The sequence below is a fragment of the Athene cunicularia genome, assembly GCF_003259725.1.
Source record: "Athene cunicularia isolate RWA chromosome 9 unlocalized genomic scaffold, athCun1 chr9_part1, whole genome shotgun sequence".
Lineage (NCBI taxonomy): Eukaryota > Metazoa > Chordata > Aves > Strigiformes > Strigidae > Athene > Athene cunicularia.
Window position 1 is genome coordinate 25831857 of NW_020799110.1, and position 11651 is coordinate 25843507.

The 11651-nt window shown below is 39.2% G+C and overlaps 1 protein-coding gene across 1 annotated transcript in view; it reads right to left on the reverse strand.

Moving 5' to 3' along the window:
* Positions 1 to 863: 863 nt before the first annotated feature.
* The window catches only part of PLAC9 (placenta specific 9), a 13967-nt gene continuing 3179 nt past the window's right edge, over positions 864 to 11651 (reverse strand). Inside the window, exons 2-4 of the mRNA XM_026855298.1 lie at positions 3513 to 3613; positions 2470 to 2590; positions 864 to 1047 (exon numbers count right to left, since the gene is read on the reverse strand). Coding sequence (XP_026711099.1) covers positions 1037 to 1047; positions 2470 to 2590; positions 3513 to 3613 — 233 coding nt within the window. The 3' untranslated portion in view covers positions 864 to 1036. The remainder of the gene's footprint in view (positions 1048 to 2469; positions 2591 to 3512; positions 3614 to 11651) is intronic.

Genomic DNA, 11651 nt, shown 5'->3' on the forward strand with positions numbered 1-11651 from the left:
TATCCACAGAATTATTCAGAAAATATTGTGTTGACAAGAGTTAGGGACTTGTGTGCTGTCGAGCAATTGCCTGTACATGATATATGTAATCTGTAGTTATTGCTCAGTATATTACTTTTGCATGTTTTAATTTCTCTAACTCTCGGAACTCTGAATTTTTATTTTCTTCTAGCATGGATGACATATCTTCAGTTTGTTATCAAAATAGAAACGTGAAGAAAAAGAAGTGCAGGAAGCGGGGGGAAGAGATTTGGAGCTGGGTCAGTAAAACAGACTGCTTATTCATCAAGAATGTGCAAACTCCTCTTATTTCACATGCATATGCATGCTTTCTCTCCATTCTGGAAAGGTCAGGCAGGTCCTTTTTCCTAGAAGAAGTTAGGTTGCTGTTTGTCGTGGAAGAAAATGGAGGTGTCATGGGGGTGGATGCTGGAATTAATTCTGGGTTGTGTTGTCACTACAGCAAAGAAGAGTGTTAAGATTACAGAATAAGGTGGCTGTGGGTCCAGCTTACAAATTGTGATTAGGACGTGCATATAGGACTCCTGTTTCAGTCGATGGCAGCAATGTGACTGCATCCAAAGATGGACCACTCCATACACTCATTTTGGTCAGACAGTCTAAGATTTTCCTTCTTGAGAGGAAATTGCAGCTGGAAGTGTATCTTCACTGATTTACACTGATGACAAGAGTTCACGTCTTTGCTAGGGAAGAAGGAGTTTTTTTGAATTAACGAAGTTTGTTAGCTGTGCTTTTCTTCCAGACCTCACCTGATCTTGTTTTCTTACTGAGAATGCTGTATTTGAAATTCAGTTTTGATAAAGTAGGGCTGCCGAAAGATTTAAAAGATTTGAAATAGTGTCTAAAAGCAAATGCCTGTTTATTATAAAGCATAGGAATGCAGAAGGCAAACTACAGCTGAGGATTATTCAACCCTGCTCAAATTCTGGAAATACAAGCTTATTTAATGAACAAAAGTGCAACTGATTATGACAACCATAGCGTTACATTCAGCTGTCTTCTGTCTTTGCAGTGCTCAGCTGGTATCTGTATAGAGAAGAGATGATGTAATTATTTTTGGTTATAAGATCAGGATCAATCTTTGTGGATAAACATAATTTTAAAACATGAATCCTGCTACTTTGAAGTGGGGAATTGTCATTTTGATTGACCACATCACAGAAGGCAAGTCCTATCTGCAATTCTTAAGCCATTTGGCAGTTGTTGCAAGCTCCATCTGTGTAGTATTTACTATAGATGTGCTACTGATATGCTGACGTTGACTTAGGATTTCCATTTTAAATTCACTATGACGCGTTATTGGAATACTTTTTTAAAAAGGAAGTTGTTGCAGGAGAGTAACTCAATTGCCTGTTAACAGCCCCTCACAGAAAACTGGAAATTTTAATGAATAACAAGGTTGGTGAGGACATACCAGTCATGGTGACCAGATCCATACAGCCAAGTGCAAGAACTAAAAGCCAAAATAAACTCTACTGCTGTCTACTTCAAGCCCACCTTCTATTATGTAAGTGCACTACAGTATGCATGTGTGTATGTACCCATGTACAGCTATCTTTAACAAACAAACCAAAAACCGAACACTGACATAACTGACTTCATAACCATGTCTGTGGATGCTCATACCTTTCCACAGAAGTTTATTTTGCACCAGCAGTGTCTCTCACCTTGTTAAATACACTATTGATGTAGAGAATGAAGGGGACAGAGCGTTATAAGAAGCTCTGTAGAACAGGTGATTTCATCCAAGTAATTTCTGTTGTGGTTTAATTTATTCCAGAAACATTTATCCAGGAGCATGTTTTGTGTGAGAGGCTTGCATGTCAAAATTGAATTTAAGATATCAGAATAGTAATACTTGTAATAACTTTTCTTGTATTTTGTTACCTTCCTTTGTTTCATTTATCACACATGAAACTAAAGAATCGCAGGATCTTAAAACTGAAAGACCTCGAGATTGTGTAGTCCGTTCTGCTGTTCTGCAGTTCTGCGCTATTATTTCTGTAGTTCACTGGCCTTGTAAGAAACTTTGCATGATATTCTGCTTGAGTCTTTCTTGATGTGTTATTTCTTGTTTTATTCACATTTGCAGTAGGGAAGAAAACACGGCTTTCAACTTTGTGGTAGCCTTACTCGTTCTGGTGAGCCACTTTGATACTCTTCAGACTAAATATCCCCAATTTAACAACCTTTGGGTGTAGCTCATGTATCTAGCTCCTTGGCTGGGTTTTTCCGTGTTTGGAGGCTTTTTCCCCCTTTACTTCCCCCCTGCCTCTTTAGTGGTTGTTGAAACCTGGTGTTCAAAACTGGACCCCATATTTCAGGTGAGGTCTTAGCTGCACTGAATTGAATGAAGAAATTCCCATCTTGGGGAGAGAAAAGATTATGTCTTTGGTAACACTGAAACACTGTGTTTTCAGCTTAGGTTATATCCCACTTGATACTTACCATCAAAAATGTCTGTAAATGAGGTTCCTGGAGCAATGGGGATATTCAGTGTTGTCTCACTGATGATGCTGAGGAGCGATTTGACTTCTGATTCTAGATGCTCCACTGTTTTTATTACCTTCTAATGAAAACAAGGGAAACAAATGGAGAAAGGGGGTGGTCAAAGGGTCAAGTGGAAGGAATTGTACCATATGTGTTAGTGGAAGTGCAAATCTAATGTCCCATAATGCTAATTTAATTTATAGTGCACATTCAAATATTTCTTGTGTTATGCTGGCCTCTAGCGGCATGAAGTATTAAAACTTTGTTTTGCAAGAGTTAAATTACAGCATCTCTTTATAAAGAATCACCCATAATTTGACTTTTTAGAGGGAGCTTTACATTCATTTGTTTTTAATTCTCTCTCACATCTTCATCATATCCAGGAAAATCTGCAGGGAAGATTAGAGTAGCTGATGGGCTGGAAAGAAGAGGGCTAGGACTGGAGGAGGAGAGAAGTAACCATTCCATTTGAGAAGCACCAGCATGCAGTTTGGCAGCTACCCAGCTGGGAATAGTTAGCACTGGACATGTAGCTTGTGAGTACTTAAGGCACCAAGGGAAAAAATTTAGAACTTTGCAGCTTTCCTAGAATCCCAGTCATATAGTTCATTTAGCTCTTGAGAGTCTGCAGGAGCAAGCAGAAACTCCTCTGTCAATCTTGGAGTCACCTGCAGAATTCACATTAGCTATGAGCAGATGTGAAACTTCACAAGTATCAGTTCTGAGATTGTTATATTAATGGAATGGTTATAAACATTTTAGAAAAAGCTGATATATAATAGTGATTGGTTCATCAGTTGTTTGGAATTCATCAGTATATGTTTCTGGTAATAATGGCTTTACAGATAGTTACAAAGCATGACATCTGAAAAAAAAGTCAGACCTTGAATAGACCAAACTCAAGAAGGGACAGTATCTAGAAACATTATTATTCTTTAATTTGGCCAAAAGGATGGGGCAGTGATCTGGTAAGGTCCAGGAGCCAGCACAGTAGTTCTTACCTCTTCAATAATGTCTAAGCGTTTGCGGACCACATCATGTTCGTTACACCAGCTTCCTCTTCCCAAACTTCCAGGTAATACACTGACAGGGTCTGCAGCAGCTGGAAAAATGGTCACATTTAATTAGCAGGAGCTTTTTAATAGCACTCCTTATCTTTCTGACTTCTGAAGTGGTATTTTGCATGCTAAACAGCATTGCTTATGAAACTAATATGAGTCCCAGGTAGAAATGGAACCTCTCTCCCAGTGACTACTGCTCTGTACCCCAGTGCTGTGAATGTCCCCTTGCCTGTACATGTTGTCATGGTTGGTTGGAACAAGGTGTTTTATCTTGACAGGGATATTTTGTTTTGTTTTGTGTGTATATTTGTTTTACACAATCTATTTTTTCCTATTTGTGTAGGGTAAATTTAGAGACTGTAACTCTGTCTACAAATATAAAACTAAGCATTGGGAACATCAGCCTTAGACATCAGTTCCTCTTAGACTTTCTTCAGAAGCAGCTGGTATGGTACAGCTTTGAAGAGTAGCTACGTTTGTCCAATTATGCCCCAGATGGATCCAAGCTGGTGGTTCCACTGTGCCAGGAACTTGTCCGTAACACTGATTTTGCAATGGGAAGAGAAACAATAAAAGTGTGTTCAGCTGATGCCATTTGCTGACCAAGTCACTCATATATGGTGCTACATACGAAGTCACTTATCTCTTACAGTTACCTGTTTTTACCTCTCAGTACTCATGAGCTCTTGCTCTTTGAATGTTTCCTTCTGCTGCCTCCGTGAAAAGTCAGTACCTGCTGCTGTCTGTGCTTTAATGGATCCAGTTTCCTTTTTATAACTTTTGTGTTTCAGTAACATTTAGATTTTAGTAAGTGTGCAGATAACTGTAGCAGAGTATTTTAAACCCCACTGTAAGTGATAATATATCTTGTGCCATGTAAAGTTAGGTCTTATTCTTGTTTGAGGCCTGAAGAAGCTATGATAATGAGAAAGGAGCAGTAACTCATTCTGTTGTCATTTGTAACAAAAAGAAAAACTGTGAGCTTGTGTAATAACAGTAAGAAATGTAAGAGCAACTAGTTCTGTCCAGTACTGTTGTGCAAGAACAGTGATTTAGAACTGCTGCAGTGCTTCATCACAAGTCTGTGCCAAGATTTCTGGAGTGTAGGTATCAGATGATGGCAAACATGTCAGTAAGGATTGTAGCCATTGCAGTTTGATGGGATGAGGGATTTACTCTGAGTTGGAATGGTATCCTTGAAATAAGCGGCAGAGGGTGGGGAGGAGGAGAAGATTAAAATTTTATCTGTGATACTGGGCATTGTTTAGAAATTGGCTTGGTGGAGCTTAAGAGAGAATTTTTTTGTTGTTTATTTGTGATGAGATTCTAATTTGGGTTTTTTTGGTGCATTCACCCACCAGGAGGTGGTGCTGTTAGGGCAGAATCCCAAATAATTTACCTGTTTACAGAAGATTGCGGCAATATGGCAGATACTTAAACACTAGCTGCTTTGCAGTTGCCCTTTATTTCACCTTTGTTGCTGCTGTTAGTGTTTGGGGAATGCTGTTACCTTGTAACTTAGTGGCTAAGTGAACCATGATACTTCTCAAAATTTTTGCTTATCTACATGGTTTTTCAGTCATGGGTGGAACAATATGGAGATACTGAAATTCTATGTTAAAAATGGAGGTTACAAAGCAGTTGCCAGTCTTTGTCTACAAACCTTGGCTTTCCTAATAATAGCACAATAGCAAGGGAAGCTCCACTTAGCTGTAAGAGAATAGTAAAATATCCACCTTTCCAATATTTCCAGCTCTAGCTCTCCACATCAAGCCTGATGACCCAATTCAGCTGTACGCTGAATTGCCAGCCATTATGTTAGAGAGAGAACTGAGGGCTAGCAGAAGGAATGGGGATGACGTAACTGTGGATCAGTTGTTGACTGCTGGGAACACTCCCAGATCTAACTACAAATGAACTGTGAAAAGAGGCAACAGAAATCATTACGTGGAGTAAGAGAAAATGGAAGAATTAAAGAATCCCGCAGGGGGTTATTTTTCACTGTATTAACCTAGCTGTAAATGACTGATCACAAGGTTGGATGGAAAGTTTGGTTGAAGGCCATCACCAGTGGTATGCAGTTGTTAAAGGAGCTTTTAGCCAGCTGTAGTTACATGCCAGGCTTGTTTAGTTTTGTATGTTCCCTAGAAATGAAAATGAAAGAAGGCTCGCTCAAGTTAGCATTGGCCACTTCTCTTTTTCTGATCATGCATCTTATATCATGGCGATCCATTAAAGAAAGCCCAGAGCTTTGCTGTAGGGGAAGCAGAAGTAGCTGTCTGTCCTGCCCAGATGCAACTGACCCAGTGACTGTCTGGCCTTTCTGAACTGCCTGAAGGCCTGGTGGGCATGCCTATTGGCCCTGTGCAGGGGTTCCTTTCACCTTTTTCCCAATATAGGACCTCAGATCTGCAAAGTGACTTTTTTAAGCAGAAATTATGTAAGTCTTACCCAAAATGCCACTTTAATCTTTTAGCTTAGCCCTTCTGTGTGGAAGAGAATTCTGTTCAGCACAAACCTCAGCATTGTGCTGACTGCTACTCTAGGCAGGTGTACGTATATGGGGAGATTAGATTATGATGTCATTTGTTCAAAGCAGGGGGTTCCATGATAGGTATGCATAGCCAGTGTAAGGTTGTTGCATCTCACTGTGAGGTTAGCAAAACACTGCACAGCTTTGTGTACACATGCATGCCTGGAGAACTAGGTAAAGGGGTTGCTGTGAAATGCAGGACTCAGTAGTGTTTGGTTGCTTGGGGTGGCTGGTTCCTTTCTTCTGACACGGAGACAGACAGCTTTCTGGCACAGAGCACATTGCTGTGTTATAAACTGTAATGCAGTTACCGAAGGAGAGGAAGTGTCTTGTCCTAGTTTGATAGGACTATAAGATGCTACCCAGAACCACAGGACTAGTGCAGTATATAAAAAATCTGACAAATAGTCCAAGCCAGAATATCTCACAAAGCACCTGAGAGCTGTTGTTAGAGAGTGGTAAGTGAATAGAAACCAAAGTGTATCAAGTTGCTAGACCTCACAGTATGGAGTTGGCTGAGGACTGACCCAGCAGAAACCCTATCAGCCAGGGCCTGCATGTCTGTGTCTGGGCAGTGACTCTCACACTGGAGCAGAGGTGCTCTTGCACTTGCAATTGCCCCTTCACCACCATGATAGAGTACTTGTGGTGGGTGATTGCTGCTGCTGTCTGGGCAGTCAGTGCTTTGATCAATATAGTTTTCTTTTGTTTTCTGAGCCTTGGCTTGAGGCTTTGGCTGCCAAAACCCCTGATTGTTATTTTGTTGTCTGGCTTTAGCTCTTAACCCACAGCCTTTATCTCTGGGATGGGCTGTTCACAGGACACATCCGGTCCCTTGTAAATATGGCACGTATCTGGGTCACAGTGGTCAGACAATTCTGCTGAAGCAACAATTTCCATGTGCTCAAGGAGAATCACATGTTGCTTATGAGTGATGCCTATCTCTGTATTGCAGTTGGTGAAGGAAAATGACAGAGTCTGCCTTTGGCACGGCACTGACCTTCTCCAGTAGCATCTCTACCTCATGTAATAACAGCAGTCACCTTGTAAAGGAAGTGCAGAATGGAAGGCTGCAAACCATGTAAGCAGAAGACTAATGGCCTTTTAGGATACTTCCATGCATTTGCTCTCTTGTTGCTGAAGAAATATTTTTAAAATGCAAATGAGAATTTTTACTTGCCTATGTGTCAAAGCACATGTATAAATGCAGAAAACTTAGATAATAACATTTAAAGCTAACAGCTTTTAAAAGTAAACTGTTGTTTGTATGCTGTATAAATTACATATTTAAAATGTGCAACTTCTGACAGCCTAAGCAAGTGTGTAGGGGGCATATTTCAATGTCTTAAATGTCTCATTTGAAACCTAATGGATTACTTCAGGCAGATATTTTTTGTAATGTTTCAATATAGCAGAGAGAACATTACCTTTCAGTTAATTTCTCATCAGCTGATTCTCACCTGATGCTTCCTGCAAGCTTAGTTCAATTCTTGAAGTCCGTTCTACTTGATATATAGGTGGTTATTTTTCATCAAGAATCTTATCTTTGTTCAAGAGAAGAAAACAACCCATGTCTTTTTTTCCTCTGATTAAGTAATCCGTGATACGTTGATTGTGCCCATAAAGCCAGGTGGTTAGTTGCCCTATTCTGTGATACAGTCAGACACCAGCAGATGGAGCAGGAAAATGAAGAATATCTGTGTTGGTTGCTAATAAGTGTATGTTTCAAACATTAAGCATACTCTTCTATTAAAGCAGCATGATGATGTTGATGATCTGTGTATCATTGTCAGCCTGTAGAAAACTTGATATTATAGCAGGGGATAGAAAGAGCAATGAAGTAAGAGCTAAAACAAGCTTAGCAAACAGAGCAAAGGCTTTTAGAATACCTTTGTTAAGCTCCTCTGCCCCCTGTACATTTGATATATTCCCCAGTGCCCCAAGGTGTTGCTTCTACACACTCCCTGAAGAATTCTGTTTCTAGGACCCTCAGGATTCTGTCCAGATGCTGTTAAATGGTTCATTTTGATCATCCAAGTAGATGCTAATGTTAAGCATCAAGGTAAACCCGAGCAACTGCCTCTTCACTGTCATTTGGGACTGTTACCAAGATTGACAGAACTGAAGTATATGATCATACAGATCTGGTAGGTCTTTATAAGTAACCTTCCTAAAGATGTATTGCTGGTCAAACTGAAGTTACAGGCAGATAGATCCAGAAGTTACAGGGTTGGGTTCTTTGATCTGTGTTATGGAGAAGGTCAAGCTGAGTGACCATAATATTCCCTATTGTCTATAAAATAGGGAATAGTCTATAGTCTATAAAATAGAATAGTCTATATATAGACTATAGAATAGTCTATAAAATTCCTTCTGCATCATTCCATGATCAGTGTGATTTTGAAAGTTAACAGAGATTTCATGTTGTGCTCAGTAGGGAGGGAGGGGTAAAACAAAGCAGGCCACAAGCCAAATGAAAGACAAGCAAGATTAAAACAGGAACCAGATGGCAAATAAGAAAGCCCAAAATAATGTGAAAGACAAAAGGGAATAAAGGAGAACATGTGTAACTCTTCAAGAAAACTTCCTTTGCTCTGTGTTCTTGTTTGCATTGCCTTAGGTTTAGCAGTATCATTTTATACCTGGAGCATATAGCATAAGATGGTCAAATAGCTTTTGATAAGAAAATGAAGGAGGGGTACTAATGGATTTATGTTCTAATAGGAAAAAGGTCATGAACTTAAGTATCAGGTTCAAATGGTGAACCCCCCTAACCAATTTGAGAAGAATTCAACAGACCTCTGAAGGGATTTTCTGATCCTTGCTTAAATTATTCCTTCTCTAAATATGTGTTGGACTCCGCTTTAACATGTGTATATAACTTTAAAGTGTTAGCTCAAGAAATTACATGTTTTACAAAAGTGGTTAGTGAAGTTAACTTGCAGCTGAATACAGGAAAGGTTCGGTTGCTTTGAACCCGAACTGATAACTAATACTATCAGTATTAGAGCTTTCAGACCTAAGACAATGTTAAGCCAAGACTTTTGGTTATATTTAATTTTGGGGGCAGTTCTTAAAGGCATCCAACTTAGTTTCCAGTTATGTCAATGCTTAATTACATTGGCATCCTTAAATATGGAAGTATTGGAATAACTTTCTGTACCACTACTGGTTTCATTATCACCAGTGTGCCCAAATTAATTTTAAACTGTATTATATATAACTTAATCCATATCAAATTTTCTTGTTAGTCCATGTTGTATTGGAAATGTTTTTTAATGTGCAGATTGTCTTCAAATTCTTACATGCTCAAGAACATATTTTTAACTGGACACAGAGCATTTTCCAGGCTGTAATTCATAAAACACTGCCTAATGCTTAGCTGTGATTTAGGCAACTCTGAACCTCTTTCAAGATTCTAGTTGGTTAAAGATAAGGGAATTCTTGCCTTCAGTGACTGCAATAAAGACTACAGGAATTATAATTAATATGTAAAATTTCTTAGCTTCTTATATACTGTCATAAGTTACTATGCTTTACACTGGAGGCAACTGCAGAGGTTTGCTAATATATATATATATATATATGCACACAGGCATGTAAATATATATAAATACATACACCTTTATTAGGCTGTAGATTTTATGGCAGAACAACATTGCAGATTCCATACAGGGCAAATGCGGAATATCCAAAGTGAGAGATGGAAGGTAGGCTTTGTATATTAGATGGGAATTGACAGTAGAAAGCTCTTCAGGAACTTGGGGTGTGGGGGAAGATTAGTTAGGGGTATTTAAAAATAATTTCAAGAAGGTACATTGAAAGTTTTAAATGTCTGATTAGGGATTAATCTGTAATCTATACATTTACTGTATACTTCAACTGCTACCTGAATGCCAGTGAAGCCTTGGAAAGATTTCAGACATGGAACAAAAACCAAAGGATTCCTCTGGTATCCAAGATTCATGAGCAACTATCTGATAATGGAAACACCCTGAAATAAGGTTCTTCCATGAAATTAATTAATTTTAATATTTATTTTAGAAGCTAAATAACCATATCAGAAAGGCAAGTTCCAAACTTGCAGACCTGGTTTATAATCTGCTTATCATATGCTGCTATGAATAGTATTTCAGATCCTAGATCAGTTAAGACTGAATTTATTTTAATTCTTCTTTCCCTGAAAGAGCACCAAAGAGGGCATCTCATGCATTGTAGGATGTATTGCATTAGTGAAGGTGGGTCAGGTATCAGCATACCAGTTCTCACTTCTCTAACTTGTCTGTCCCATCAACCTGCATCTGAGATGCCATGTTGTGATGTGTTCTGGTCCTGTCATGCCTCAGTTCTGCTTGTGAAATACATAAACTCAGAAATGGCATTTGATAGAAATTCCTGATTAGGAGATGGCTGCCATGTATTTTTGTGTAAAACTACATTGTTTGGAGGAAGTTTCTGCTATTGTGATCCATGTCATTCTTCTTTCACAAGGGAGCTTCAGCTCTTGCTTACCCAGCAGCGGAGTCCAAGGGGTCTGTACAAGGCCAGGGTTAGTTTGTGCTGCCAGTGCGCACTCTTTTTTTTCAGACACAGCAAAATCTGGGGCCCCTGCTGTCCTTGCCAGAAGAAAAATTACTACTTGAAGAACCCCTTTTCTGCTGCTGCTGTGTTACCATATTTGTGATTGTAAGAAGGACTTAAGTTTTGTATACTCTCATTCGAAAGAAGCAGCATAACAATAAAATGTTCCTATGAGGGAGCTGTTGCTTGGAATGTATTTCCAACATGCTGGTCTTCTGAACAAGCAGCCAGGGAATATCCTCTTGTGCTTGTTGCTGCAATGGAAAATGACCACAGGGAACTGGACTGATGTGAGCTGCGTAATTTGCAGGTAGGTTACTCTAATTCATGAATGGGACGCCTTGATGCTTTGGACTGCAAACAGAAGTTTCCCTTTATTATGTATTCATTTATATGTGAATATATATTTGTTTTGGAAACTAAGGCAGTGTTAGGAGGATTATAGCTAGTAGCTGTATAGGACATGCTTCTGTGTGGAGAAGGGCATGAGCAATTTTAGGAAGAAGAGGAGCTGTGTTGTAGCACATGTAGAGAATCTAAATTGTGTAGAATGAGTGAGTTTAAGGCTGGTTTGAGAATGGAGGAGGTGAGATAACATGAATATTTGATGCCACCATCAATTTGAGGTTGACCACTGGTATATGGGGATAAAGAGTTTCAATTTAATGAGGACATGGCTTTTGGTCCGTGTTTGGCAATAGGAGTTACGGTCATGGGGAGTGGGCAAGGTGAGTCTGTTACTTATTAGTCAGCTCTGTGGTTGTGTAGTTTGCATATAAGTCATGACAGTAGAAAGAAATAAGATTGTACAATGAAAGAATGTCCTTGAAGATTTTTCTAATACTTAAACAAGCCTAAGAACTTGCTTGAAGATACATTTTCCTCTGGCAGACAGTTCACGTGTTCTGCAACAGCTCAGGAAGTAATATAGATACACATACATACATACATACATACATACATAC